General features: G+C 60.2%; 4 protein-coding genes across 5 annotated transcripts; 2 read left to right on the top strand and 2 right to left on the bottom strand.

Moving 5' to 3' along the window:
* The first annotated feature begins 93 nt into the window (after positions 1–93).
* On the top strand, positions 94–5,024 carry FBXW5 (F-box and WD repeat domain containing 5). The gene is made up of 8 exons (XM_039344958.1): positions 94–1,323; positions 1,556–1,713; positions 1,957–2,131; positions 2,390–2,538; positions 2,628–3,087; positions 3,351–3,498; positions 3,719–3,931; positions 4,127–5,024. The coding sequence occupies exons 1-8, from the start codon at positions 714–716 to the stop codon at positions 4,371–4,373; spliced, it is 2,160 nt and encodes a 719-aa protein (XP_039200892.1). The 5' UTR covers positions 94–713; the 3' UTR covers positions 4,374–5,024.
* Positions 5,025–5,265: 241 nt separating this feature from the next.
* On the bottom strand, positions 5,266–13,981 carry TRAF2 (TNF receptor associated factor 2). Of its 2 annotated transcripts, none has more exons than XM_039344959.1 (11): positions 13,133–13,981; positions 11,723–11,943; positions 10,880–10,958; positions 10,302–10,400; positions 8,538–8,699; positions 8,101–8,175; positions 7,659–7,733; positions 7,093–7,452; positions 6,651–6,828; positions 6,357–6,505; positions 5,266–6,138 (listed from the first exon to the last, which is right to left on the bottom strand). In XM_039344959.1, the coding sequence occupies exons 2-11, from the start codon at positions 11,908–11,910 to the stop codon at positions 5,920–5,922; spliced, it is 1,584 nt and encodes a 527-aa protein (XP_039200893.1). In that variant the 5' UTR covers positions 11,911–11,943; positions 13,133–13,981; the 3' UTR covers positions 5,266–5,919. The 2 variants fall into 2 exon arrangements, with proteins under 2 accessions (XP_039200893.1, XP_039200894.1); XM_039344960.1 differs by lacking the exon at positions 13,133–13,981 and adding an exon at positions 12,633–12,787.
* A 152-nt stretch (positions 13,982–14,133) lies between these two features.
* EDF1 (endothelial differentiation related factor 1) lies at positions 14,134–15,695 on the top strand. The gene is made up of 5 exons (XM_039344961.1): positions 14,134–14,293; positions 14,707–14,758; positions 14,890–15,050; positions 15,137–15,230; positions 15,428–15,695. Exons 1-5 carry the CDS (start codon positions 14,216–14,218, stop codon positions 15,487–15,489), a joined length of 447 nt encoding a protein of 148 aa, XP_039200895.1. The 5' UTR covers positions 14,134–14,215; the 3' UTR covers positions 15,490–15,695.
* A 406-nt stretch (positions 15,696–16,101) lies between these two features.
* On the bottom strand, positions 16,102–27,436 carry MAMDC4 (MAM domain containing 4). Its single transcript, XM_039344845.1, has 30 exons — positions 27,385–27,436; positions 26,976–27,020; positions 26,608–26,715; positions 26,021–26,188; positions 25,627–25,752; positions 25,291–25,436; positions 25,125–25,209; positions 24,603–24,725; positions 24,163–24,312; positions 23,489–23,589; positions 22,997–23,155; positions 22,759–22,852; positions 22,352–22,501; positions 22,106–22,195; positions 21,852–21,977; positions 21,638–21,768; positions 21,377–21,482; positions 21,083–21,211; positions 20,626–20,769; positions 19,986–20,119; positions 19,329–19,539; positions 18,950–19,087; positions 18,661–18,794; positions 18,441–18,534; positions 18,098–18,235; positions 17,544–17,678; positions 17,242–17,369; positions 16,840–16,954; positions 16,559–16,740; positions 16,102–16,363 (listed from the first exon to the last, which is right to left on the bottom strand). The coding sequence occupies exons 1-30, from the start codon at positions 27,434–27,436 to the stop codon at positions 16,316–16,318; spliced, it is 3,690 nt and encodes a 1,229-aa protein (XP_039200779.1). The 3' UTR covers positions 16,102–16,315.
* Positions 27,437–27,655: the final 219 nt, after the last annotated feature.

The following is a 27,655-nucleotide window of genomic DNA, read 5'->3' as shown; positions in this document are numbered from 1 at the left end:
AAGTGAGCAAGACAACCTTTTCTATCTTGGAAGGACTGACTTTTTTGCCCTCTTTGGGTAAGGAAAGACTAGGGCCTGAGGTTTGACCAATTTTGGGGTTAGAATAGAGTTAGGTTGACATAAGGCTGCATTTTGATGACTTTGCACACAAAATAACCAATATTGTCTTTCATATCTTGGGAAAGCCTGACTTTTTTGCCCTCTTTGGGGCAAGGTTTTTCCTTGTATGGCTGCTATTCCAAGCCTTGAGCACAGGAGGGCACTGTTTTCTGTACCATAGCATTAGTACTGAGGGCATCATAGGCTTTAACTCGGTTTAAGGCTTTTGAAGGAGGTTTCCTTCATTTGTCCCTGTTCTACAGTCCCGGGGCCTCCTGTTTTTCTATTAATATAAATAAATATTAATAGAGAAACATATAATAATAAAGATGCAGAAAAGTAACCTCAAAATCCCATTAAAAAGGTTTATTTCCTTTTGTGGTTGCTATTCCAACCGTGACCACAGGAGGACACTGTTTTCTGTCCTTTAGCATTAGCATTGCAGTCATCATAGATCTTTTATGTCAGTTTAAGGCTTTTAAAGCAGGTTTCCTTCTTCTGTGCCTGTGTTGCAGCCCCTGGGCCTCTTGCTGCCGTATTAATAACGAGGCTTCTAATAATAATATTATTCCAAACGGGGCCTCTCCAGCGCTGCTTGCCAGCTGTGGACGCCGATGCCTCCTGCCCAATCGGGGGCATCAGGGCTGGCATGGCCCAAGTCTGCCCGCCCTCTCGTGGCGCCATTGGAGACCCGCTTCTGCTCCCAGAGTCTGGGACCCGCCTGCAGCTCCACCCCGCTCACCTACCCGACAGGCCCCGCAACTTCAACAAAGTCTGGACTTCAACTCCCAGAATTCTTCTGCCCGCCCGCTCCCGCCGCTCCTCTACGCGCGCATGCGCGCCCTCTGCTGGCCGAGGAGGCGTGGCCGACTCCGGGCTCCGCTCGTCGAGCCTGGCCGCAGCGGAGCCCGGGGAGGATGCCGGAGAGGCGCGTCGCCCTGCCGGCTTCCGTAGGCGCGCTCGGGCCGGGGCCCGCCGGAAGGAAGGAAAGAAGGAAGTGCGCGGCCGGGAAGGAGCCGCTCTCGGCGGGAGTCTCCCTGCTCGGGGCGGCGATGCTCCCGGACTGCCTCCTCTTCGAGATCTTCCGCCACGTGCGGCCGCCGGACCTGCTGGCCGCGGGGCGGGTGTGCCGGCAGTGGCGCCGCGTGGCCCGCGACGAGGTGCTCTGGAAGCGGCTCTTCTACCGGCACTACGGCGTCGCCTGCCACGTCCCGCGGCACCCAGGTGGGCGGGGACCACTGCCGAAGCCCCGCCCCACACCGGGAGAGAGGGAGGAGCCGGCGGCAAAGGGGGGGGGGTCGCGGCGAGCTTTTGCCCGGCCTGCCTTTGCTGTGGCCCGATGCGACGGGGCAGCCCCACCGCCGCCGTCGGCCGGTCGGGCCAGGCGGTGCGGCGCAAGGCGGCCTTGGGACCCGCCTTGGGGGGCTGCGTGAACCGGCCTCCTTTTCCGCCCCAGCCGCCGCCTCCTGGTTCGGGGAGTTCCGTCGGCTCTGCGACGCCGTCCCCCGCCTGGAGGTGCAGAGCCTGCGGGAGCACGCCGAGCCGGTGCTGCACCTCAGCTTCTCCCACAGCGGCCTCCGCTTCGCCTCCTGCTCCAAGGACTGCACGGTCAAGGTGGGGGGGGCGCCCCACTTCGGGGGTGGGGGCGGGTCCCACGGAGCCCGGGGTGGTGGGGGAGTTGTGGCTGTGCCAGACCGGTTGGGAAGGCGGTGTTGTTAGGCCTCTCTGGTGACCCAGGTGAAGGTTGCTGGGCAAGGCCCTAAAAGCCCCGGTTTGTGTGTGTGTGGGGGGGGTCTGGGCTGGGATCCTTGGAGCCACCCACCCGATGGCCCTGGCCCTTCCCCTCCCTGGCTGCAGATCTGGAACAATGATCGCCAGATCTCACTGCTGCATAGCACCAGCATGAAGAAATACAACTGGAGCTACACTCAGTTCTCCCAGTTCAACGCAGACGACTCTCTCCTCTTGGTGTCCGGAGTCTTTATGGGCCCCCGAAGCTCCTCGTCTGGGGAGATCGCAGTCATCGGCCTGGGTAAGGAGATCTGCAGGGCGCCCAGCGAGACCTTGGAGAGCCCAGACGCCCCCCAGGGCAGAGCCAGCGAGCAGCTGCAGAGGACGACTAGATAAGTCTGGGTAGCTGTCAAGAGGCTCCTTCCTGGGGGACCTCTGGGGGAATCCCAGGTGCTGCTGCATAGGGAGAGACGGGCGGAGGGTCTCCTGTCCCTCCGGATCAAGAACCCCTCCTATCCCTGGAGCAAGGAGACCTTTTGAGCCGCTGCCGTTCTTTTAGAGAACTTCGAACTCCTCTCCCGCGTCCGCAACAAGCCCTACGACGTGTTTGGCTGCTGGCTGAACGAGACCAACCTGATTTCCAGCAACCTGCACCGGATCGGGTTCCTCACTTCCTGTTCCGTGTTGTGGCTGAACAATGCCTTCCAGGTGAACCGATGCTGTCCCCTGGGGTCACAGGGGGGGGGTTGGGGGCTCCAGCCTCAGCTGCCTGACTCTGCTTGCTTCTTCACTCGTAGGGCGTCGAGTCTGAGAACGTCAATGTGGTGAAACGGCTCTTCAAAATCCAGAACCTGAACGCCAGCACTGTACGGACAGTGATGGTGGTGGACTGCAGCCGCTACAGCTCTGCTGAGGAGCTGACGAGTCCCGGAGAGCAGGGGGGAGATGAGGGCTCTGCTTCTCCCTGCCAGGAGGGCCCCCCCGAGGAGACAGAGGAGAGGGCCCAGCTGAGGGGTTTCCCAGCGGCCGAAGGGGAGGCAGGGACTGAAGATGGGTTGGACCGCTTCCTGAGTGACATCATGGCGGGACACGTCCGGCCAATCATGACAGAGATGGAGATGGAGACAAAAGTGGCCCGACTCCTGGCCCGGAACCGCACAAAGCCCCCGGAGCCCAACCTGCTCTCCCTGCAGGGTGGGAAGAAGAAATACCTGGTCTTCAGCACCGGCTGCCTCACCTACTCACCTCACCAGATTGGTAAGGGACCTGGGTGGAAGAAATGGCGGCTGAAGGGCTGTTACAGACTCTGAAACCTCAAACACTCAGGGATTGTCAACCAGGGCCTGGGGATGAGCAACAGGAAGGGCCTTGCCGAGATGTCTGGCTGCCTCCCTTTGGAGGCCCGATGCCTGGCAAGGTTGTCTGATATCTTCAGTCCGGTCGGAGGCAGCCAAAGAGGTTTGGTATCATCCTTTGAGACACGGGCGAGCTGGCAAGTCGCCTCCTCGCTTTCCCTCCAGGAATTAAGCAGATCCTTCCCCATCAAATGACCACCGCCGGGCCTGTTCTGGGGGAAGAAAGGAATTCGGACAGATTTTTCGATTCGCTGGATCACGTCATTGATATTCACGGGCATATCATTGGCATGGGCCTCTCCCCAGACCACAGGTAGGCAACGCTGCCAATGAAGATGGGCTGGGTTGGAGACTGGGTGATACGATGGCGAGGGGGGGGGGCGCTAGGCAATCACAGGCTTGTGTAGGGACCGGTGGAGGGCTGGCTGTGTTGCAGACTGCCAGGCAAGAGCCCTCTGTCGCCCGACTCCAGTTCCTGTTTCACCCTCCTCGAGGCCAGCGGAACCACCCCCCCCTCTCCCTGCCCTCTCCAGGTACTTGTACGTCAACAGCCGCGCTTGGCCCGAGGGCTGCGTCATTTCCGATCCTTTGCAGCCGCCCCCCATCGCCGAGGAGATTGAGCTGCGTGTGCTGGACCTCAAGACCATGAAGGAGGCCAAGCGGGCACTGCGGGCACACCGGGCCTTCACCCCCAGCGAAGAGTTTAACTTCATTTTTCTTGATGTCAGCAGGGACTTCGTGGCCAGGTGAGCCTGGCCCTGCCCAGTGAAGGCTCCTTAGCAAAGGGAGCAGCCCAGATGTTTATGAGGCTTCCAGATCCCGTTGCACCTCTTGGACGGCTAGCCCCTTGAGGCATTGTGCAGTGGGCGGCCGTAATGTTCCTAGAGCTTCTCTTGCGGCTTTGGCTGATGGTCGCCCATGTGTCTCCTTCTCCCATGCAGTGGGGCGGAGGATCGCCACGGATACATCTGGGACCGGCACTACGACATCTGCTTAGCCAAACTGCGGCATGACGACGTGGTGAACTCAGTGGCCTTCAGCCCTGTGGAGCAGGAGCTCCTCCTGACAGCCTGTGCGGACAGCACCATTAAAGTGTGGCGTTCTCCCTGCGCTGTGCGGGTCCTTCACACAGAGAAGCCCAGGCTTCGTGGACGTCTCTTCTCCTGGGCCACGAAGCAGAGAACGTGAGCCGAGCAGGGCTTGCTTCAGGCTCTGTGTGTGTGTGTGTGTGTGTGTGTCATCCCCTGCGACTCTGGCCCAGCCCACTGACCTTCACTGCTTGGGTGAGGCATGGAACAATCGCCATTTGAGGACGCAGCCGCAGGCTGGTGGGTGCTGTCCAAGGTCCTTTTGGAGACCACCTGCTTGCAGGCTGGCATAGTTCTGTAGGATGCTGCCACCCTGATGTGGCTTCTGGGCTTTGGACAGCCACGAATGGAGCCAGGAAACCTGCGCTGGTGCTGCTGAGTCTCTGCTTGGCAGGGAGGTAAGAAAAAAAGCAGGTGAGAAACACAGCTGGCCACTTCAGTGCCTCTGCTCTGGTTGACCCGGGTGGCAGGGAAGCTCGCTCTGAAAAGTTTTGGAGCTGGCAGCCTGCAAGGCCCTGGATGGAGCACGTGTGCCTTCCAGCTCTGAGCGTTCTTTCCCTGTAAAACATTTTCTTTTGGGGAGGGGGAATATAAGCTGCGAAGGATGACTGGTGTTTCTTTTGTTAAGCAGAAAGAAAAATGTGTGGCTGCTCAAGAATGTACACTGAGGGGGTGGGCAGCTTCAGCGCCCCACCAACTTTGGCCACCCAGTGTGGCCTGGCTTGGTCTTAATAAACTTTGCTTGACTTGCTCTTGCGTTGAGCATCTTTGCCATCCACGAGTGCCCCCTTTGATCCCCTCCCAGCGGCTATGAACGAGGCCCACTTCCGTGGCGGATGTGAGGCACCAGACGGCAAGGGAACCGAGGCCCCTGGGGTTGCTCTCCAGTGGGATGATCCTTGGGCTGTGGGGCAAATCTTCCTTGGCTTGCCGCCAGGCAACGCAACTTTCAGAGGAGCCTAGCTGCCCCCCAAAGAAGAGCAAAACGGGGCTCGCCTCTACAATGTTTATTCAGCGTCCTCGTCTGCCCAGACAAGAGCATTTCAGCAGGACAATGATAGCCTCAAACCTCCTGGGAGACCTTGCTTCTCCTCAGAGTAGCCCCCTCCTCGCCAGTGGAGGAGAGAGAGGAGCGATTTCCCGGGGCTCTTTTGTTGCGAGCTCCAGTGGAAGCCCCCCCCCCCACCACCAGCTCACCTCTGCTCATGAACCATCCCTGCTCAACCGCTGCTGGAGCGTCTTCCCTGGCAGCTGCCGGGCCTCCATGCCCAGAGAACCTGATCAGGCGGGGGGGGGGGGAATTGCCTGGCCCTGCAAACAGGCTGGCCAGGAGCAGCTCAGCTGTCAGCAGCCTCTAAAAGTCCCCTCCACAGGCTCTGCCAGACTGCCCAAAACAGCTGCTGGACCTTTGGGCGTCCAGCCACTCGGTTCCCTTTCTGGCCTAGACAGCAGCCACCCCTCCCAATCCACCAACAGCAATCCAGGGCAGGGGAGGAGCCGAGCGTGTTGGGACTAGGACCCACCTGGCTTTCAAAGCCACCTTCCTGTGGCCAGGGGGTAGTCCAAGGCTAAGAGAAGGTCCGCCAGGCCCTCGTTGCCCAGGAGGCCACACAGTCCCGTGCTCCGAGGCCCCAGCGGGCAAGGCGTTAAAGGCCCGTGAGGTCTACAATGGCTTTAATGAAGATGGTGTCGTCGCGCACGTAGGAGTTCTTGGACTCCATCTTGGCGATGGGGCAGAAGAGTGGGCAGCCGCTGGCAATGTTCATGTCACTGATGGGCCGCTGGAAGGAGGAGGAGGTGACGTCTGGCCGGAAGGCGTCAATGACGTGTTCGCGGTTGTTCTGGTCCAGAAGCATCAGGGTGACCTACGGGGGAGACAGGAAGCCTGGCCATAGCCTCGCAAATCTCTGGGTCCCTCTTGACCTGTGCCCTTGCGAAACCCCCAGAGGGTGCCAAGGCATCTGGGTCACTCACTGGGGCAGGAAAGGCTGCTCTGTGAAGCCAAGGACCCCCTCCAAGCACGCTCTCCCCCCTTCTGCAGGCCCAGCTGCCTCTTCCCCCCTTGGGCTCGCCACGGCCCTACCTTCTGGTTGAAAGGCCACCGCAGCAGGGGGTCGTTGGGCCCTTTCATCACCACGAAAAAGAGAGACAGGTGGGTGCCCCGCCCGGTGCCATCCCCATTGAGGTAGATCCGCAGGCACATCTTGTAGCCGTACTTGCTGGTGTAGAAGGCTGGCCAAGCAGGGCAGAAAGACGGAAGCAGGAGACAGTTGGGGAGGAAACCGTGCAGAACACTGGCCCAGCTGCCTTCAGCTTGCCCTCCCCTCCGGACTGCACCCCTCTCCCCCTGGACGTTCCCAGCAGTGGCTTTCCTTACCTGAGGAGAAGATGGCCGGAGAGCGCCCCGCAACTGCCTCCTGCCGCTTCCTGGCGAAGTCTGCAATCTTCCAGATGAAGACGCCGTCATAGGAGGCTGCCTCCATCTCCTGGATGGCGTGCTCCATCTCGGCCAGGGCCAGGTCCTTCATGGCAATGCTCCTCTCCAGCTGCCGCACCTGGGCCAGGAGGGCAAAACACGGGCTCACAGTGGCATTCGAGAGCCTTGCAAGGCGGGCGGGGGGGGGGGGCATGAAAAGCCCTGTGATCCCAAAGTGCTGAAGCTGAATCCAGGCATAGGGAACCATGCCACCGCCACCACCCTTCCCCCAGGCCAGGAAGTGGGAGTGGAGCTGCGGAAGACACCAAGCTCTGCTCTGAACGCCCCCTGCATCTCTCGCACCTGGGCCGTCCCACCAGGGAGCCAAGAACCCCTGTCCCACCTTGGCGCTCAGGGCCTCGATCTTCTCCTGGTCGAGCCGATGCTGCCGGCTGGCAGCTTCGGCCATGAGCGACACCTTTTCCACCTCCCGGTTCAGCACACACACACTGTTTTCGAAAGTGACTGTCTTCCTCTCCAGGGCCTCGCACTTCCCCAGGAGTCCCAAGGAGCCGGGCAGCTCTGCCTCGGGGGTCAGGGGCCTGCCCCCCGCCAGGGCACAGCCGGCCTCCGCCGAGAGGCGGTCCAGCAGGGGCTCCATCTTGCTGGACGCAGAGCCCAAGCTCAGCACGAAGCTCAGCAGCATGTAGAGGTGCTCGCCCAGGTGGCTCCTCTCGTGCTCGGGAAGCTTCTCGTTCTCCATCTGCGAAGGAGGCCAGAAGGAGCAGGCGGGTCAGGCGGACCAAGACGCCTCTGTGGGGCTGGGCTGGTGGGGACGGCAGGGGCTGGGCCAGGACACAGGGAGATGCTGCCCAAGCGGCACCAGAGGGGCTGCTCTAGGGCCAGCCTCCCCCCAAAATTGGCTTTGGACGTCCTCCTTCCCCGCTCTGAAGCGCAAAGCAGCCATACCAGGTGGGTGCAGCCGACCGGCTGGAATCTGCAGGGGGCTCGGCATTTGCTGCAGCTCTTGACGTGGTCCAGAAACTGCAGAAGAAAGAGAGAAGCTTCAAAAGGAGGAGGGGGAGGCACATTCCTCTCACCCACCGGAAGGCCCTGTTTCTGCTCCATCTTGGCCGGGACTTCCCTGATCGTAATGCGAGGGGTGAGGGGGGCCCATCCCCAAAACAACGGCCGGTTGCCTTCTTTCCTCCAGAGGTTGACCCGACACCAGGCAACCTCCTGGCGTCCTCTGCTGGTGGAGGGAGGGGGCCGCTCGGGTTGGCCAAGGTCACTGCCCTGTCCCGCTACGGGGGAGAAAGGTGCGTGGCCCAAGGGCACTTCTGGGGCGGTTCCTCAGAAGACTTGGGGGCCTTGTTGGGGTGCTAAAGCCCAGGGCTTTGAGCACTCTGACCTTCTCCCGGGGGATCTTCTTCTTTCCGCAGCCCTCACAGGCCAGAGGAAATTTGGGGCACACTGCTTCGTGGGCCTGGAAAACAAAAGCTGCAGGTTAGCCCACATTCTGCCCCACTTCTCCAAGGACAGTGCCGGCCTTCCACAGCTGGCACTTGGAGGGAAGGAAGGAAGGAAGGAAGGAAGGAAGGAAGGAAGGAAGGAAGGAAGGAAGGAAGGAAGGAAGGAAGGAAGGAAGGAAGGAAGGAAGGAAGGTAGAGCTATAAACTGCCTGTGGAAAAGGGCACTGGAGCAATCAAAACCAAGGCAGCTCCTCTGGGCTTTGCGTTGGGATGCTTTTGAGTGCTGCTACTGCAACAACAGGCCTGGCTTTCCCTAGGGCAGTTCTCGGGGCTCCTTGGCCTTGGGGGAGGCGGGGGGGGTAGCTCGGGCCTGTACCTTGCTTTCAGAGAAGTGGAAAAGAGCTTGGCAGTATTTGCATCTGAGGCTCCTCTCGGGACACTCCTGCTCGGCGTGCTGCTCCTTCTCGCCCAGCCTGACCAGGCCCTGGCACGCCGGACAGACCACCAGCAGGGCCGGGCAGTTCCCCTCGTGGCAGCTCTGCAGCAAAAGGTCCAGCACTTAGCCCAGCCAGCAGGCCGAAGGAAGGCCCTCGCCACCAAGGCCCTTCTGGAGCAGCTCAGGAAAACGGGGCCTTCCGCATGGCTGCCCTTGAAGGAAGGGGCCGCTGAGCCTGGAAATTCACCCCAAAGGGAGGCACCAAGCCCCACTGCGCTGACTGCGCCCAGAGAACATCTGTAATCGACTGATGGCTATGGAGAGGATCTGTTGGAGGCCACCCAGCTTGTTCTCGCTGGTTCTTATTTATTTTCCAATTAGCTCAATAATTTGTTGTTTGTAAAACCAACATACTGGGAGGCCAGGGATGAGGTATGCCCATTGCTGTTTCAGATGGGAACCCTGCAGGTTTGGGGGTGAAGCAAGCATGCACGCTATTGTGAAGAGGTGGGTGGCCCTCTGCGTATTATGGCAGGGCTAATTTATTAAGAACCTTCCAAAGAACCGGATCCAAACTCTGTGTGTCCTGCCTGGCTGGGATACTCCAGCTTCCCACTGAAATCAAAACTGTCCTGAAAGCCAATTTGCACCCCGTTAGGCCTGGAACCTGGAACTCTTTCTCCAGTTCAGATCTTGGGAAGGCCCTTCTCGGAGCTGCACATCTGGAAGCAGAGAAGCGACTAAGGCTCTCTGTGGCTACAGTCTTCAAGGGTTAAAAATAGCAGGGAAGCACTTTCGCTTTCCAGAGCCAAGTCTGCAGTGTTGCCCCACCCCAAAGAGAAAGTAAAACCAGTGCCAGAAGGCAGCCGGGGGTCAATGGTGGGGGCAGCTTCTCTTTGCTGGTGTCGGATGACAGGGAGGAGAAGCTGCTGAGAGCCAGAGCAGAGCTGTGCTGTTCTCCTGGCGCTGCCAGCAGGCCCCTTCCCCTGGGGTTGAATATCGAGCAAGTATTTTAGGGACTTTCCAGAGGGTGTCACTGCAGGCTTCCGCCAGGGACTTTCCAAGCTGGAAGCTCTGACATTCAAAGCACGCAGCCCATCCCAGCTGCAGACCCAGAAAGACAGGCGCCTAACTGAGCCAGTCCAGGCAGATTTAGTCTCCGGTTCTCCATGGGAAGGGGGGCTGGAGGAGACTTTGCCCATCCACAGAGCTCCACTGTCTCCATTGTGCCACGTGGTTCAGGGCAGAGAGGAGGGGGGGGGTGATACGAGGGGCCTCTTCAGGGAGAGATGGTGGGGTTCAGTCTTTGGCCTTCCCCTCTCCACAGAATTCATCCCAGGCCTTTCCAGGCGCCTCCTCCTCAGAGCCAGGGCTGCCTCCACACAGACACTGGACCTGAGCACTGGGGGGGGGGGAAGGAAACCCCCTCTTGGGAAAGACTAGCAGTAAACACCAAGGTCACACGGAAGGCACTCTCCGGCCCCAGAGCACAGGGGACGGGGTGCCCCAAGTTCCCATGGAGCAGGGGGTGGTGCCCCCAGGTAGGTCCTGCTCGGTGCCACTGCCCCACATACAGGTCTCATAAAAGCCCCCAACCCTCCAGACAAGGAAGGGCCAATTCCCTGCCCTTTTTCCATCAACAATACCCCCCCCCCGCTCAGACAGAGGAAGGGGCTGCTTGAGGCTTCCTCCTGGGACCTTTACCTCATATTCTTTTATGGTCCCTTTCCACGTGCAACCTTGGTGGGGACAGATGGCCGGGAGACTCTCCACTTCCCTCCGAGCTGCATTATCTGGGAAAGCCTCAAAGGGCAAAAAAGGAAGGGTTAAGTGCAAAGGTGCGGAGAAGGAATGGAAAAGGCTGGCCCACCAATCCCGCACCAACAGCTTGTCTGGGGGAGTTGGCCACAGGAGGCCCGAGGTCCAAGCCAGGCCAAATGGAAAGTTTTGCTGGGAGGGGGCAAGGCGGGGGTGCTCCCCCAACTGACTAGCTGGCTGGACTGAAACCCTTCCTGACCCTACGGCAGACAGAGGGAGAAGCGGCTCCCGCTCTCTTGGCGCCTCTTCTCCGTGCCTGTCCCCGTGACCGGCAGGTTGTGACCAAGGCTCCTTGGAAAGCAAATAATTTGCGTTCAGTGCCTCAATGGAAAGCCTTCGGAAGAGGAACCGGAGGGAGGGGGGCTATCCCTACACTTCAAGGGCCGCATCTCACCCAGCTGAACTGGTCCTGGGCTGCCTGGAAGAACAGCAGGACAAAACTCCACTCGAGGGGCTGCACTTACCACCCCGGTTTCCAAGATCGAGGCACCTTCTTCGTACAGCCCCTCTTGAAGGCAGGCTGCGCACTTCTGGGGCCCTGAGCTGGCAGGGAAGAGGAAGACCATGAGAACCCAGGGACCTCCTGGCGACACCCCCAAGCCAACTGGGCAGGCCTTTCCCCAGCAAGACGAGCCACCTCAGCAAGGAACGGAGCTGCATTTTGCCCTGACATCATTCAGTGTGTCTCTGAGCATCTGCAGTTGGTCTCGTTTGGCTGATTGCACAGCTGTTAGCCACCCTCACGAGGGAGAATGGTTTACAGACTGGGAGGCCCACCCTTCCTTTTCAGTCATGCCACCCTGTCTGATCCTGAGGTGTACACCTAATGCCCCGCAGATTGCAACTCCTGAAGCAACAGAAATAATCCCCAAACTGGCAGGTGTCAGATTGCCTATCCTGAGTATAATTAAGCAGCCACTGTCTTTGTTGCAAAGCTGCTTGGCTACCTGGCTGACCTGCTTCCTTTCTTTCTGCAGAGGGATGGAGGTGGGGAGTTAATGAAAAAAGTGTAACAATTTCTTTCCCGGGTGAGAATTTGGTTTGGAACTAAGCAGGCGGAACTGCATGTGGGGCAATCCTAAGAGATCTTTCCCACCTGGAAAATGTCAAGAGCCCAAGCCGGAAGGGATTACCGGCTGAGCCATCAGCCAAGGGAGGAATCTGTTCCCCTCGGGCTTTTGATAAGGAGTAAGGAATTTGGGGAGAGGGCAATGTTAGTCCTCATGGGAGAGCATTTGAAACCCAGCACACTTTCTCCATCAGCAAAGGATATGTGAGTGATGCTCAGCAAAGCAAACCAAAGACACCTTAGAATTTTCTTCAAGCAATAGGAGCAGTAGCGATGACCACACTGGGCTTGAAACGGCCGCCGCAAAATGTTTCGGCACTCTGAACACAAGTACTTGCCCACCAGTTCAGTGCCCAGAATCTCCTTGGGGAACCCTGGCTTATTTACTTCCAAAGAGCCAGGAGGGGTTGCGTTGGCCGATGCCATGTGAACCAGCCTGTTCGAGTGGCCTTCACAACCCTGGAAGGAAAAACAACTCCACGTTAAAAACAGCTTTCTCTTAGGAGTTAACACCAAAGTAACCTTCGGGTGTGACTTTAGGACCCCAAGTGGGCAGAGGTGGTTCCAAAGGGCAGCCGCAGCCCCAGCCCCACTGGCTCAAGCAGCTCAGCCCTCTGCTAGGCTGGCATCCATCACCCACGACAGCTTGTGAGCAGGTCCCCAGGCTGGGATAGCAAGAGAACCTGCCACTGTGCCTGGAGGATTGCAGCAGCGGCAATGGCGGGTCGGCTAAGGCTTGCTTAACCCACCCACCTCTTAGAAGCTGTTGCCCCGTTCTGTACCCTGAGGACCCTCACTCAAAGAAGCAAGAGGAGGGTTTCTCCTCTCCCGCAAAAGTGGCCATCAAAGCCCCAACTGATCTCATCCCCTCCCCCTTAGGGGGCTTCTCTGCTGCGGGCAGAAAACGTTTCCTGTACGAGCAGGCTCCCCCGGCCATTTCCGGGGTCTCCTCTCGCCCTGGCTGACACCTCCGCGGCCTTCCCTCCGTCTCAAGGCCGAGCCCAAAGCCGAGCGAAGCGGAGCCTCGGCGGGAAGTAGGAGGCAGCCCCTCAGGCTTCGCCCAGCCAGGACAGCCGCTTCTTCGTGCCGCAAAGGGAGGGCAGAGGACTCGGGGGCTGCGGAAGGGCCAACCTCCCCCCCCAACCTACCTACGGCCGGAGTCGGGACCGGGGACCGGACGGCACCTTTCCGCGCTTCTACCGCCTCAAGCCCCGAAAGGCGCGGCCGGAGGAGCCGCAGCCAGTGGCGGGCCGGGCGGGGGGGCAGCGCATTCGGGGGGGGGCCGTCGGGGAACCATCCGCAGCGAGCATTGGGACATCCGCCCCCCCCGGCCATCCCCCACCCGCGGCTCCCGGCGCCTCCTTCGGGCGGGCGGGCGGGCAGGGGGGAGGAGCTGCGGCCTCGGGCGTGACGGCTCTGGAAAGCCCCTGGAAGGCCTCCGGGGGGCGGGAGCCACGTGCCGCCCCGCGGGGCCTTCCGAGCCAGGGCGGGGGGCGCCGTGGAGGCAGAAGCGAGCACTGCCGGCGCCCTTTCGCCACGGAGCGAGGGGCCGCCAGACTCCCGCCAGGCCCCCGCCCGCCCCGGGAAGGCCGCCCGCCGCGGAGAAGCCCGTTGCGCCCTCCCCCCGGCGGTGCCCCCCCCCACTCACCCGTAGCAGCGTCCGGCCACCCAAACGCCGACCGGAAGTTCCCGTAAGCTCCGCCCAGCGCTTCCGCCATTTGCCTTCCTCCGGACGCCACGCCCCCGGCTGCTATTGGCGCGGGGGCGTGGCCGTGGCGAACTTGTCCGGCGCGCGCGAAGGCGCTCCGGAAGCAACTCCGCGTCCCTCACCGAGGGTGGTGGTGCCGGGGCGCTTCGGGGGCCGCATCGGCTGCGTCGATGGAAGAGCCTCCATTTCGCCTCCGTTCCCAGAGGGAAGCGGCCGTTTTCCATCCAAGGGACGCGCGGTTGTTTGCGACGGTCAAGCAACAGGTTCATCTGCCTTCTGGGGGCTGCGGCTTAAATGGCGGCTTTAGGAGGCCCCCTGAGAGAAAAGAGCTGAGTTGCTGAGGGAGCGCTTGGCTCTCCTCCTGGGACGCCGTCCTTGTCCGATCCCTGCAGGGACGGTCTGCCGGGTGGTGGCGGGGGATGAGAGGCAGCGCATCCTCCCGAAGAAGCGAAGCTTCCCTGAAAAATTGGATTCGCGTCGAAGATTAAGAAATTGACCTGCCAGACACGCCTTCTGCGCATGCTCCCGATTAGGAGTCTGCGGTCCATCACTTTCTGCACCTCCCTCTTAAGAGGAGGGGGAACCTCTTCTCGTTCCAGCCAGTCGTACGACAGAGCATCATGAACGGCCTGAGACACAACCTATAACGGAGGGGCTTCTGGCAGAGTTCTCAGGGTCTGTCTTCCAGAAAACTCTCCCTTCTCTCAGCCAATCCTAGGACGGGAAGCCTTGATCGACAAAAGAGCTGATCTATTAAAGGACTTCAAAACAGACAGTGTGGAGGCGTATCAGTTATTATGACGTCGTAAATCCCCATCGAGGGGCACGGTCTTGTTCGTCAGCCTATCGCGTTGAAGTTTCGTTCGTGAGTGGCAGCGGCACAGCCCAATGGGGGGTGCCTCTCGCTCCGCCCTCGAGAGGGAAGGAAGGGATGAGGGAGGGAACGGGGAGAGGGACGGCCTATTGCGGAGGTTGAGCAGCGAAGAGGCGGCGGCAGAAGCGGAGGCAGGAACCAGAGACGCCATGGCGGAGAGCGACTGGGACACGGTGACGGTGCTACGCAAGAAGGGCCCCAGCGCGGCCCAGGCCAAATCGAAGCAGGTGAGGGGTAGGCAGGAGCGCGCGTGCGCACCCTCTTCAATCCCCGCCCATCTCCCGGTGGGAGGAGTGCCTGCGCAGAGCCCACGTCAATCTATCGGGAGGCACGCCCACCAAGCCCTTATTTGCATGGGCTCCGCTCGCAGGGTCTGGCCGGGTGGGGTCGGTCTGCGGGGGGACTTCCGGCTCGTGGTGGGCGGGGGCGTCCCATCGGAGGTGCTGCCGCCCCGGGACAGGAGCCGCGCCTCGCCCGACCTTTGCTCCGGGCCGGAGAGCCGCGGCCCCGCCCCCGGCCCATCGCGCTCCCGGGGCGCAGGCCGCCCCCTGCCGGCCAGGGAAGGAAAGGCGCCCGGCGGAGTCTCGGAGGGGCTCCTTCCGCGGACGGGCCGGCCGGTAACGCTCCCGTTGCTCCTCAGGCGGTGCTGACGGCTCAGAGGCGAGGCGAGGACGTGGAGACCTCCAAAAAGTGTAGGTGTCGCCGGCGGGCGAGTGGGCCGCTCCGGCTTCTTCCCGGGAGGGGGGCGGGCAGGCAGGCCGGCCGGCGCCCCTCCGAGCCCCGGCCGCTTCCCCAACCGCCGCCGCTGCTCCTTCTCCCGCAGGGGCCGCAGGGCAGAACAAGCAGCACTCGATCACCAAGAACACGGCCAAGCTGGACCGGGAGACCGAAGAGCTGCACCACGACCGGGTCCCGCTGGAGGTGGGCAAGGTCATCCAGCAGGGCCGGCAGGGCAAGGGGCTGACCCAAAAGGACCTGGCCACGGTAAGCGGCCGGCAGGGCCGGATGAGGAGGGAGCCCCCCCCCTGCTTCTGCCCGTGCATCTAAGATGCCCGGCTCTCCCTCTGCAGAAAATCAACGAGAAGCCCCAGGTCATCGCCGACTACGAGTCCGGGAGGGCCATCCCCAACAACCAGGTGCTGGGCAAGATCGAGAGGGCCATCGGTGAGTCCCAGCCTTCTGGCCTGTGGGTAGCCGAGCTGCGGCCCAAATGCCCAGTTCGTGCCCGTCTCGGCATCTGCACAGGGTATCCACCACCTATAGGTGGCCAAGGGCAGCTGCTATGGGGGGGGGCATAGCGTGGCTGCCGGCAGATGCCCGTCCCCGACTGAGTCTCTTCCTGCCCCTTTGCTCTTTCCCAGGCCTTAAGCTCCGAGGGCGGGACATCGGCAGGCCCCTCGAGCCGGGCCCCAAAGGGAAGTGAGGACAAAGCCTCGAAATCAGTTTGCCCCGACTGATCTCGCCTGGCCGCTTGCTCCTCTGGCACGGCCAGGGCCTCTGCCAGGCTGAAGCCTCCAGAGTCTCCACCCTGTTGTGAATCAACGAACCGCTCACCGCCGACGTTCCTGCCTTCCTTTTTCAAAGTATCCAAATCCTAATAAAGCATCTGAATCTGCCAGGGGCAAGAGAGAGAGTTGTCGTCCTCTTTGGGGTCCCCAAAGGGCCGGGGACTTTTGGAAGGGGGTGGGGAGCAAAGGTTGGCTCTCAGTGGGGTGGGAGGAAAGCAGTCAGTGGCTCTCGTGCTTGCCTCGTGGCCCTTCGCGCCAGCAGCTGTTCTTTAAAGACTTTTGTAGATTTTTTTCCCCAACTGATAGTTTTGAGGAAAAAAGCCCAGACCTCTTTTCAATGAAGTGCTGCACTGGGGGCTCACCTGCAAACACCTCCCCATCACTCGCCCACCAGCCTCTTTCCAGCAGGGGTGCCGCCAGAGGCTTTTGGGGGGGGAGGGTAAGCTATTTGTGGCCCTTGAAAGCAACAATCATCTGAGTAAGGGGGATGGCAATCCAACGGGTTCATACAAGAGATTAAACCAGTGTTCTTGAGTGCGATACTCCTTTGGGGTTTATTTTAACTTTCTTGTTGAATTCCTTTTTGAGTAGCCATAGATTGAACATTCCAACCTTCCTGAACATCTGGCTATCTCTGGTCAAGAAAAGAGGCTGATTCAACCCAGGTCTCGAGGATGCCCCCTTGGAGTCCGAAGGGACCGTTCTGGTTGCCTCTCCAGGATGGGGCTGGCAGGGGCCGACCTAGGATGCTGCTGGGTTAGGAGTCATCCGGGGTAGGATAATTCTGTCCTGGAAGCCAAGGGGAGAGACAGGCTGGCCTTAGCTGGTAGCCAAGGGAACGGGGAGAAGCTGCGCAGGCTACCTTGAGACAGCTAGAAGGAGAGGGTCTGCTCGGAGGATCAAAAGGAAGCTCCCACCCAGCCACAGATTCCAGTGGCTGGAGAGCAGAGGGCCACACAATGTGCCCACCCCCCAGCCCCTTACGTCTCGAAAGGCGATGTTGTCAAAACCCTGCCCGTTGCCGTGCTCCTCCTCCATCCTCTCCCGACTCCCTCTCCTCTTCCACAGGCAACAGGTGGCCGCAAGCAGCAGCAGCAGGACAGTGCTCACCACACCAGCCACCACTCCGATGGTCGACACTGGGAGAGGGCTGCTGCTGCTGCTCTCTGCCAAGGCAAAAAGGAAAGGCGAGAGCGTCTTCCGACCCGCTCAGGGTGGCACCTGCAGGATCGGCCCATGGCTGTGGCTGCCGCAGAGAGCCTTACCTTCCGCTTGCTCTGCCTGGGGGGAGGCACAGTCCGGCCCAGCTGTGTAGCGGAGATCGTCCAGCGCAATCACCCCTGAGCTCACCCAGGCTCCACTGCTGGCCTCCAGGACGATCTGAAGGGAAGAGGCCTGCGCTCAGGCTCAGAAGGGCAGGATGGGAGACCGACGCAGGGAACAGAGGGGAGGGGAGGGGAGGGTGGGATTCACAAAGAGACCCATCAAAGGACTGCATGCAGGATCAGGTTGAGGGGCGCAGGGTAGCCCCTAATTCAGAAGAGGCGGTGCGAGGGCTGTGGCAAGGGGAGGCAGATGCCTGGGGCTCAAAAGGCCGAGTCCCAAGACCTGGCATTGCCAGCTGCCTCTTCCTTCAGGTCCAGGGAGGGAGGCTGAATCCAGAATACCTGGAACTCCACGAGGCTGGTCACCAGGAGCGTTTGGTTCATCCAAGTCCAGCTCTGATGGCCTGTGGCGGTCCAGATCACCCTTTCCCCCTGGGCCCCAGTCAGCCTCACCCTGAGCTCTGCAGAAGCTGACAATGCAGGGGGGGGGAGTCAGCTCTCTTCGCCCTCCGCCTCCACCAACAACCCAGCGCCCGCCGCTTGTGGCTTCCCTCCTCTAACCAGGGATCTGCCAAAGGAGCTTTAATAATGCCACTTCTGCAGCAGTGCTGGGGGGGGGGGGAGAATCTCCTCCTCTGACTTACAGCTGTGCCCAAGGAAGTCCATGTGGTAGTGGAACTGCAGGCAGGAGCCTGTGGTGGGTGCCAGGGGCTCACTCGCCAGGCGTGCTGTGCTCTTTCCCAAGCTCAGCACTGCCAGGTCAACGTAAGCATAGTGACCTACAAAGAAAAAGCTGAACAGCAGGAAGGAAATAGGGGCCAGAGAGTGGGCCTTGTGCACAAGGCTGTGGTGACAAGGATGGAGAGCGTTCCAGAACATGGAGGGGCTTGCCTGATCTGCGAGCTACTTAGAGCGTTTGTGGGGAAATTTAAGGCACTAAATGGACCAAGTTCAGGACTTCGGTTTCCTCGTGCCGAGATCATTTAATAACTCATGAATTAAGGACTATCGGAGCCCAAAATGTTGGCAAGCCAAACGGCAGCTGTTCCATTAAACTGGAGCCACCAACTCCTCCTACTCACAGCCGCTTGGCTGGTTCAGTGAACGTTCAAGGCTGAGCCGTGGGGCAGAGGGGGCAGAGCAGATGCCTCCTGGCAGCCCAGGCTCCTCTCGAGCGACCCAGGGACCGGGCACAAACCTGCGTTGGTGCCGAGGGTGTGGTCCTCCTGGGGAGATGGGGAGCGCAACGTGGTGGCTGCTGCCTTCCAGTCCCAGCTGTACCAGTTTCCGGGGGGCTTGCTCCAGCCACAGGGGCCTGACTCGAAGTCACAAGATCCTGGGCCAAAAGGATACACACCATGCTTACCTATGACCTTGGCTGCCCCCAACAACTTTTCCAAGTAGAGAGGAGACCCTGCTGTAGCCTTGTGCGCTTCAGGTGGAGTCTCCCTTCCCACCCGCCCCCCTACTGTGCCCATAATATTCCCTTTTCTTTCTAAAAGAGAGAAAAGAGGAGAAGGTAAGTCTACATCTGCCCTCACCTGGTTCAGAGCAGCCGCCTCCCCTCACAAAGATGTCATCAAGGGCAATGTAAGAGGCCAGCCCTCCGCCAGCACCTCCCACCGCGAAAGCCACCTGTTCCCGGAAGACACGGACGGCACAAGAGGCTTGTGGCCAGCTCAGACTGTTTCCAGGCACAGCCTTCGCTTCTGCCAGCAAGCCAGAGATTCAGCTTGTGTTCAAAAAGGCCACCATGCCCACCTGCCATCTCCCGTGGACCTTTGCCACAAAGCTGCCATACCGCCAGGCTGCCCCCTGTGTCTGATCCAGGCTGAACATCCCCATCTCCGTTTCCTGTTCCTTCTCTTCCTCCACCACGTAAGCGGTCAAGGATCCTATGGGGAGCAACCAACAGAGCAGAAGAGTCCAGAGCCCGAAGGCTGCATCTGCCCTCTGCCGTACCTCTGGGGAAGGGCAATGCCAGTATTACCTGTGGGGGCAGGGAGCGAGCTGAGATCTTAGGCACCATTGCGCCCCCCCCCCCGCTCACCTGGATCACTGCCACTCAGGTAGTACCAAAAGGAGACACAGTGAGTGCGGAGCAGAGGAGGGAAGGTGCGAGAGCGCAGGACGGTCACCTGCCCCGAAGGGAGCTTGTCCGTACCAGTGCAGAGGATCATGTAGTGCCCTGGGGGGGGAGGGGAAACGCTAAACGGCCGAAATAAACTCTCCAAGGGTGGTACCTGCTGTGAGTACTACCTGCCTTCCTGAGCCAGGCTGTAATTTGGTCTCCTGTGCAGGAGTGCTGGGCCCAGAAGCAGCGCAGTGCCTTCTCTCAAGTCTCCCTGGGAGCCCCAGGCCCAGTCCTGCGGGGCCTCTTAAGTCCCATCCTCCCCAGTGACAAAAAGGGGCACACTGCTGCCTGCTACCTCTCGGCTCGCCAACGGTGTGATCCACAGGGGGGCCCCAGCCCCCTGTGCCATTCTGCCGCTGCCACGCCTGCTGCTTGGGGACCGAGAAGCCACATTCGTCCACCTCAAAGGAACAGTGGTGCTGGGCCAGACAGGCCCCAGACGTCACCGTGATGTCATCCACAGCTATGCTTCCCAGAAAGCCGTCCCGAAGAGCCTCAAGGATCACCTGCAGGACAAGTGGCAGAAGCTGCTTCAGAGAGCTAGAACTAACGGCCAAGTTTCTATCCCTCAGTGCATAAAGAAAAATTGAGGCCCACTGGAATCTGGGAACCTATTCAAATCCCGGGAAGCCACTTATCCAGACTGATCGTTCTGCACTGCTTCCTTGATACAGGAAAGAGGATTATTTATTCCAAGGCTGCTGGGGGTGGGGAGGGCACAGAGGATGCCAATCCAATCCAAAGTTGGAGCCGGACTAGGGCAGGCGGTCCTAACCTGCCCGCCACCATCCTAAAGCTGAGGGACATGGCGGGGGGGGGGGCTGTCTGGCTGACCAGGAGGAGGCCCCCTCAGCCTAGCTCTTCCCAAGAGCAGCTTTTTTTCCAGGTGTTCCCGATATCGGCACCTGGGTCTGGGTCTCCGTTGTGCAAAGGAGAGGCCCCCTATTTTTACCTGATACTTCTGACCAGGCTTGGGGGAAATGGAAGAGACGGCTCGATGCCAAACCGCCCCGTGGCTCCCTGTCCTGGTCCAAAGCACCTGCTCCCCCGATTCTCCGGCCTCCTTCACTTTCAGGGCCAGGGTCCCTACAAAACCAAAGTTTCCGTGTCTGTGTTGTACGTGTAAACATTCTGAAGGATGCCAACCCGGAAGCATCACGCAACACAGTTGTTCTTTCACGCTGAAGAAATCCCTCAGGATGCCGCCTTCCTTCACGGAAAGCACGCTGGAAGGGCACGGAGCCTCTGATCAGAGAAGGTCCCTCACCTCAGCAGAGGAAAGATGGCCTGTGCATGGGAGCAGTTCCCAGAAAACGGCCACACAACTCAGAAAGGCGGCCGGATCAAGAGCCAGGGCCTCCTTTGGGCAGCCCTGTCTCGCCTCTGAGCCTTCTGCACAAGACCGAGCGAAGGCTGCTAAGAGGGGAGGGGCCACTGCTGCCCCCCCCCCCCAGTAGGCTTCTTCTCTAATGCGGGACTAGAACAACCTGACCGCCATCGGAACCCCCCACCTGCCCCTGCTAGCCGGGCTCCGCTTCGGAGGGAGCAGCAGGCGGGGGGGGGGGCTCCTGCAGGGGAGTTTGAAGGCTTACCAATCTGGGGGCCATCCATGCGATACCAGAAGGAAAGACAGGAGGTCTCGACTACGGTGGCAGCAGCCGCCTGGGGAGCAGAAACGAGCCGGGCACGCCAGCCTGGATTCCAGGGTCCACCAGGATCCACAAACAGGAAAGAGCCTGTTGGAGAGGAGAGGGGGACTGCCAGAGGCCGCCAGACAGCAAAGGGCTCCGTGGCAACTTGGGGAATTTTGAACCAGACGGGGGACTCTGTGGCTCACACGTCTTTCTAAAGCGCTTCTGATTTCGGGAGCAAGAACGTCATTTTGAGCCAGAGAAAGCCAAACCTCCCCACCTGTTCCACGCTCGCTTTTGCTGGCGGGGAAGAGGCGTCTTCGGCACGGGTGGAGTCCGCTGGGGCTTCTGGATGGACCTTCAAGCCCCACGCGGGCTTCAAAGTCAGCTCCCCAGCCCAGCCCCTCTGCGGCACTACCTGTGCCTGTGGTGTGGTCCACGGCCCCTCCTCGGCTTCTGCTCAGCCTCCATTCAAAGCCGTCGTTCTGCTCCAGATACCAGCCGCACCAGTCGGTCTCAAAATTGCAGGACAGCCCTGCCTGGGGGGCTGGGGGAGAGGAAGCAGCAGCAAGGGGAGGTTCCCCAGATCAGCCGCAGCCAACAGGAGGGGATGACTGTGCCCCCCCCCCCGCCATCATTGTCCTCAGTGCCTGCAGTTTCCCCTCTATGAACCCAGTGGGCGAGGCCCCGCAGGGCAGGCAGGGGCTGATACCTGAGGCTGGGGCTTCGGCGCTGCAGTTCACAAAGGAGATATTGCTGACGGCAAGTGGCAGGGGTCCCCGGGGGCCATCGAGACGCTTCGTGGCCAGCAGCTCAAGCTCAGGAAAAGAGAAACGGGGCAAGGTGTTCACCTGCAGCTCCCCGCTTCTTCCTTCCTCTCAGGGCAGCTGCAGCCCCAGGCACCCCAAGTGGCGGCCTCCCCTCGTCCTTCATCCCGGGTCCCATCCTGAAGGAACTGGAGACGGCCCCCTACCTGGAAGGGCCTTCTCCTTGCGCCCAGAGGGACCATGGCCTCTGCCCAGGAAGCGGTCCCGTTGCTCCGGGCAGACCAAGCCCACCAGTGGGTGCCCAGGCTCTCATCGGCAACGGCAAGGGCGAGGAGGCCTGCGGGATGGGGAGAAGCAGGCAGCGGCCTCAGTGCCAGGCGGCATTTGGCTGTGCCAAGGGGACAAAGGAAGCCCCGATACCTTCTGGGCCAGTGGTGAAATCCATCTGCAGCACGCAGCCTAAGCCTGAAGGGCCCAACACGGGAGTGGCAGCCCGCGCCATGGAGAACATCTGCCCCGGCCCCTCCTGCAGACCGAAAACGGGCCCTGAGGGGGAACAGGACCAGGGTGGGCCCCGGGCCGAGCCAAAGACAGCTACAACACCCTCCTCCTCCACGGTATTGCCCCAGTTCCACTCCCAACCTGGCAGGGACACGTTCCTGCAACCTTCTTACCCACAGGACCGAGACGGCTGGCGGTCCATCGCAGGCGGCCCACGCTGATGTCCATCCAGCCCCCGGAGTCCTTGGCAAAATCGGTCATTCCTGGAAGGGAAGGTCCCAAGAGACAGGCCACACAGTTCACAGCAGCAACGTTTCTATTGAGGAGCTTGCGTGGGGCTGGGGAGACGGGGAAGGGGCCCCGGGATCCGCATGGTGCCTGCTGTGCCCCATTCTTTTCAAGAATCCCCAGCCCCTTACCACACTGCTGCTCGTCAGAGGCGTCCTCACATTCGGCCTTGAAGTTGCAGAGCAGCTGGAAGTCGAGGCATCGCTTGCCCTGGTCACACGCAAACTGCCCCCCAGGGCAAGGGCTGGAGGGCTGCAGCACGGGGGGAGTCGGGAGCTGGGCTGAAAGGGACCGAACACCAAGGCCTCACCGCAAGAGCCAGGGGCGCAGCCGGCCGAGGGGCATCCGAGGGGGCCTGCAGGAGGCTCAGGTAACACAGTTGTTTCGACAGCCCCTCCCTCCCTCCCTCCCTCGGAGACGGCCTTGTTGCTCCTGGGGCTTCCGCCAAGAGCAGGAGGGGAGGAAAGAGGGCTTCAACCGTGGTAAAGGCCGGCTGGGAGAGCGTGGGTCAGCCGGCCATCCTACTTCTCCTACTCACCGTCCTGCACCGCCCTGCAGTGAGGAGAAAGGCGAAGGTCATCCAGAGCGATGCTCCCTTCGTGTCCGCTTCCAATCCTGCCTTCGATGATGATCTGGGAGAAAAAAGTCCCAGCTGATCAATGCAGGGCAATGCAGGCCTCCGCCGGACAGAGCTGGAGCAGCTGCCGAGACTCCTTGCCCCCCTCAGCCTGCTGCACCTGAGAGGTCCAGGCCCCTGGCCTCTGGGCTTCGTCTACCTTGAACTTCTTTGCCTCCGTGAAATCCACTTTCTCTCGGAACCAGTAGCTGCCCAAGTCTCCTGTGCGGCTCCAGACAAGCCGCAAAGCTTCTGCCGTCTGGCTGTAGACATTAAGGCTGTTGCTGCTTGAGCCATGCAGGTGGAGGTAGAGAACCAGCTAGAAGGAAAACCAGCCAAAGCCACTTGATGGGAGGGAGGGAGGGGCAACCCAGCCTCCATTTCCTCTCCGGCCACTGGATTCAAGCAACCCCAGGGGAGGATGGGGGCTTGGAGCAACCAAGGCCTCCGCTCTCTGGGAAGCCACAGAGAGGTTTCCTTCTTACCCTGTCCGTCCCCCCCCAGAGCCAGAGGGGGATTCAAGAAAGAGAGGCCAGCCTCAAAGGGGGACGTGCTCTGACCGCAAGCGGAAGGAAAACCTCCAAGAACACCCTCCCCTGTAAGAGAGGAGCAGCCTGTCCAGCTGTGGCCGAGGGATGCTCAGGCGACTCACGTAGCAGGGCTGGGGGGTGTCCGGGGCCAGCACTGGGCTGCTCAGCCATGCTCTTCCCTCGTGCAGGTCCGGCTTCTGAGTCTCGACGTAGGCGAAGAAGCCTGCAGTGGATCAAGCAACGCAGAGATGCTGCCTGGATCTCAAAGCCTTGTAAACGTTAACTCTGTCCGGCAGGGTCTGGCGCTTTTGGTGACCCCGGCAGATCCCTTTATCTCCAGGAGGGCGGGTGAATCCAGAGCAGAATACTGCACCTTGACCGGGACACGGAGTCAAGGGACGAAAGGGCTCCGAGCACAGAAGCCAGCAAGCGGGGCCAGAGCAGCTGACCAGCCCCAACATGCCTCTCCCCCCCTTCCCCTTTGGGACCCCCTCCCGCAGACCGCCAGAGCCAGGGCAGCTGCTGGGGAACGGCTTCTCTCAGGGCAGCCCAGAGCAGGAGCAGCAGAGCGGCAGGAGGCAGTTGGGGCTGGGCAGCTGCATCTGCCGTGATTGTCTCAAAGCAGAAAGCAGCCGGGGTGGGGTGGGGTGGGGGGTTTCTCCTGGAATAAACTCAAAGCCTTGGGCTTTAAGGATAGCAGAGACCCTAAAAAGTCCAGAGGCGCCTATTGCAGACGGAGTCATTCTGAACCGAGACTGCATCCTCAGACAAACACTCGCTGCCTGCCTAAACTCACCTTCCCGGCTGTTGGTGCTGTGATCCCGCAAAGGCCACACGGAAGGCGAGGCCAGGTGGAGGCTGGAGTTCCTTAGCCAGGGAAGAGTGGCGTTGGGGACCACCGTCCACTGGCACCAGTCCCCCTCAAAGGAGCACGCTGTGAAGGAGGCTGCGGGTACAAGAGTGGGCGACAGGGAAGAGGTTTGTGGGTTTCCTTAAAGACCCCTCAAGAGAAGCCACAAGCCCCAGACGTCAATTGCAGCAGAACCACCAGATCACATTCCGGATCCTCAGGCGAGAATTGCAAGGGGAGCAGCAGGACCCTGGTGCTTCCCTCCCCCCCCCCAGCAGCCTCGCTGCCATCTGAAGAGCTGCAGATCCAGCTTCAGGAGGAGGCTCCCTCCCAGGCCAAACGGCGGAGAGCCAGCCCCTCGCCCCAGCTGCCCCCACGGTGCTCACCACAGTCAGCGGTGGCTTCATCCTCACCAGCCCTGCAATCGGCGGTGCCGTCACACACCCGGTCTTTTGCAATGCAGCCGCCCTGCTGGCAGTGGAAGGCCTCTGGGCCACATGTCTGGGGACCTGGGGGGGGGGCAAAAGGTCAGATGGAGGCCGCTTTCTAGTCAAGTGCACCGTTGTGCGTGTCACCCTGTCAATTTCAGGGAAGCAGCTGAGCCAACTGTGGGGGCTTCCAGCAAGTGCTTTTTCCTTTACGCTGCATTCACCCTGCTTTATTCACAGGCAAAATCTCTCTTGGGGAATGGTTGTGGCGATCCATTGTCTGCCTGCCTTTCCCACCACTAGATGCGCTGCAACACATACCATCATCCCCAGCCTCCATGGCCCGTAGGCAAGCAAGAGTAGCCTGCAGGTCACAGAGACAGCATCCCACGGGGCCTCTTTTGAGGGGCCTTTATAGGGAATGGAGATTGCAGAGACGTTCAGGAAGAAATAAAGGAACAGCCCCCGCCCCCCCTTTACGTGGGAAGCCACAGTTCCGGAATTCCACATCGTCCAGGGCCAGCTGTGCTGTGGAGGAGGAGCCCTGGACCGCGGAGAAGGTGACCTGCAAGGGAGGGAAAGACTCCAGGTGAGAGTGAGGCACTCCCAACGGCTGGAGGCAGGGCTGGGCTCAGGTGTCAAATACCTGGAAGCTGCCCGGGATGTGACCGGTGTAGGCCACCAGCTCCTGCCAGGAGTAGGTGCCCCCGGGAGGGCTTTGCCACAGGCGGACGGTGCGATTTCCCTGTCTCAGCTCCAAGGTCAGGAGAGGCTGCTGAGTCTCGTTAAGACCTGTGTTCAAAAGACCATGAGATGGCAGAGCTCTTTCAACCAGCTGAGAAGGCTTCACCTCAACCTGTTTCCTCTGTCAACTGTGTAGGAGTGTATGTGGCGGGGTGGGGGGGCTATGTGTGTGTGTGGGGGGGGAGAATCATGCAAAGCACTGGCCCACCCCACTGTTGGTTGCCCCCTGCCAGCCTACCTGATCCCCACAGGTGATACCACGCTCGGATCTCGCAAGCAGCAGCTGCTCCTTGCAACAGGGGGGACCTCAGCCGAGCCGGGCCCGAGGGCTTTGTTCTCTGCTTTGTCGCTGCCATGTACCAGCCTGTACCAGAGGGCAATGGAGGTGTTCAGAGGAAGCAGGAAGAAAGGTGCCCACACCTAGGGCTCATCTTGGGGCGAGACAAGCCCCTATAAGCTAAGAGGAGAAATGGAACGTGGATGCCCCCAGCACTGGGCACCTCCCTGGGAGTGCTTCAACTCCAGGCTTCCCAGGTGAGGACTCCCCCCCCCCCACACACACACACACTTGGGAAGAGCTTCACAAAGATTTCCAGCCCCTGTGCCTGCCCCCCCCAAGCAGAAACGCTTACCCAAATCCGTGCCCAGCGTGTGGTCGAAAGGAAGCTGCAGCCCCGTGGAGATGCTGGCCTGGGCTGGGTCCCACCGGTAGGCTGTGTTACTGATGTCCTCCCAGCCACACATGGTGCCTTCGAAGGTGCAGGTGAAGGGAGCCCCCAGAGCCGATGCCTTCTGATAGCCTGGAAGAGGCAGCAGTCCACCCGCTCTCAACGGAGCGCCTCCTGCCCCTGCCCACAGACGGAAGGCTAGCCAGGAAGGGCCAGTGGACCCTGGGACCCCAAGGGGGCTGCTGTGGGGAGGGAGGGGCCTTGGGGGTCTCCTTTCTTGGGGTTTGAGCAGCCCAAGGTAGACGAAGGAGAGGATTTCATGGCCAGGAATTGTCTGGAACTGATCCTGTCCACAAGCCTTTTGGAATCCGTCGGAGCCCATTCCAAGACCACAATCTCTTCAGCACAGCCAGGTGTGTGCTGGGACGGGCAGAAAAGAACTGGGAGGAACCCTCCTGCTTTCGGCAGAAAATGCTCACCTCCCACCCACCTTTTCTGCTGCAACTTTTTCTTCAACTCATCCCGAAGGAACAGAAAGGAAATCAACTCACCACATTGGTTTTCATCTGAACAATCCCAGCAATCACACACAAAATCACAGACTCTTGGACTCCCACATCGGTTGACAAACACAGCCTGGACACAAAACGGAGGCCCAGCTAGGAGACAAAGGAAGAAGCCCCAAATGGGTGGATCGCGGAGACGATCTACTGCTCCACCTGCTCCTTCTCTAGCCATTCTCCACGGCTCCCTCCTCCTCCCACACAGCAAAGACCCACGAAGCCGATTCAGCAGAGATTGGCATGAACCAGGCTGGTCAAGACAAAATCTTGCACTCGTTGATCCAGAAGAGCAAAGGAGGGTGCTAACGATCCCATTTAGGGAATTCACATTCAAGACTTCAAGACACTGCTCGGACCTGAATGCAGAAAGTAGAGATCTGAATATTCAGTGTAAATCAGTTCTCAGGATTGGAGACAAACTTCTGCTTCTCTCCAGAAACGTACAAAGGTGTCAGCGGACAGAGTTTAGAGGAAAACGCCAGACCTTGGACAAGCCAAGAGAATGTTCACTCTCTACAAGTAGCCACTTTTCTTGCATCTTAAACAAACTCAAGCACAGCCCCAAAGGGCACATTTCAAAACACATGAAAGGCTTCAAACTTTTCAGCAGACATAAAACGGCCCCAGGAGGAACAGGTGTTCAGGCTGGCTGGCTGCTCCCTTCCTTCGGTTCCCCCAAATCAAAGTTCAGTTCCCCCCCCCCCCGATTTAGGATCTTTCCATGCAGCCCTAGCGACGGAGTGGCTTCCTCCTCTGAAAACTCACCCATCAGCATCAGCAGGAGCAGGAAGGACAGCAGCCCCCAGGATCCCCGCATCCTGGCCAGCAGCGAGATCAAGCCTGCTCAGTTGAGAAGAAGGAAAGGCTGCCTGGACTTCAACCTCCCCGAGCACCTTGCCTTCCAGACACGCGGCAGGGGCCGAGTAGGAGGGAAGCACTGCCCAGGCACAGGGTGGGGACTGGCCATAGGGAGGGGGACGCGGGCAGAATACTCCCACCCACCTTCCGTGCGAAGAGGGTCCCAATGGCCTGGACA

The sequence above is a fragment of the Crotalus tigris genome, unplaced genomic scaffold, assembly GCF_016545835.1.
Source record: "Crotalus tigris isolate CLP2741 ecotype Arizona unplaced genomic scaffold, ASM1654583v1 scf7180000017940.1788314, whole genome shotgun sequence".
NCBI classification, from domain to species: Eukaryota; Metazoa; Chordata; class Lepidosauria; order Squamata; family Viperidae; genus Crotalus; species Crotalus tigris.
This window is presented reverse-complemented; position numbering and strand designations above follow the sequence as displayed.

What these genes read in the sequence shown, in the direction of transcription:
- TRAF2 (XM_039344959.1), bottom strand. Translation starts at nt 11,910, where the DNA reads ATGGCATCGGCCAACGCAACCCCTCCTGGCTCTTTGGAAGTAAATAAG. An exon ending in AGAAGATCCCCCGGGAGAAG is followed by an intron (nt 7,734 to 8,100) that starts GTCAGAGTGCTC and finishes TTTCTTCTGCAG; the next exon opens with TTTCTGGACCACGTCAAGAG. An exon ending in GGTGGCCTTTCAACCAGAAG is followed by an intron (nt 6,139 to 6,356) that starts GTAGGGCCGTGG and finishes TCTCCCCCGTAG; the next exon opens with GTCACCCTGATGCTTCTGGA.
- EDF1 (XM_039344961.1), top strand. Translation starts at nt 14,216, where the DNA reads ATGGCGGAGAGCGACTGGGACACGGTGACGGTGCTACGCAAGAAGGGC. An exon ending in CCCAGGCCAAATCGAAGCAG is followed by an intron (nt 14,294 to 14,706) that starts GTGAGGGGTAGG and finishes GTTGCTCCTCAG; the next exon opens with GCGGTGCTGACGGCTCAGAG. An exon ending in CCCAAAAGGACCTGGCCACG is followed by an intron (nt 15,051 to 15,136) that starts GTAAGCGGCCGG and finishes CTCCCTCTGCAG; the next exon opens with AAAATCAACGAGAAGCCCCA.
- MAMDC4 (XM_039344845.1), bottom strand. Translation starts at nt 27,436, where the DNA reads ATGCGGGGATCCTGGGGGCTGCTGTCCTTCCTGCTCCTGCTGATGCTG. An exon ending in CTGCAGGGCGGTGCAGGACG is followed by an intron (nt 22,502 to 22,758) that starts GTGAGTAGGAGA and finishes GGTCCCTTTCAG; the next exon opens with CCCAGCTCCCGACTCCCCCC. An exon ending in TTTCACCACTGGCCCAGAAG is followed by an intron (nt 21,769 to 21,851) that starts GTATCGGGGCTT and finishes CCCATCCCGCAG; the next exon opens with GCCTCCTCGCCCTTGCCGTT.
- FBXW5 (XM_039344958.1), top strand. Translation starts at nt 714, where the DNA reads ATGCCTCCTGCCCAATCGGGGGCATCAGGGCTGGCATGGCCCAAGTCT. An exon ending in CCAAGGACTGCACGGTCAAG is followed by an intron (nt 1,714 to 1,956) that starts GTGGGGGGGGCG and finishes CCCTGGCTGCAG; the next exon opens with ATCTGGAACAATGATCGCCA. An exon ending in GGCTGAACAATGCCTTCCAG is followed by an intron (nt 2,539 to 2,627) that starts GTGAACCGATGC and finishes CTTCACTCGTAG; the next exon opens with GGCGTCGAGTCTGAGAACGT.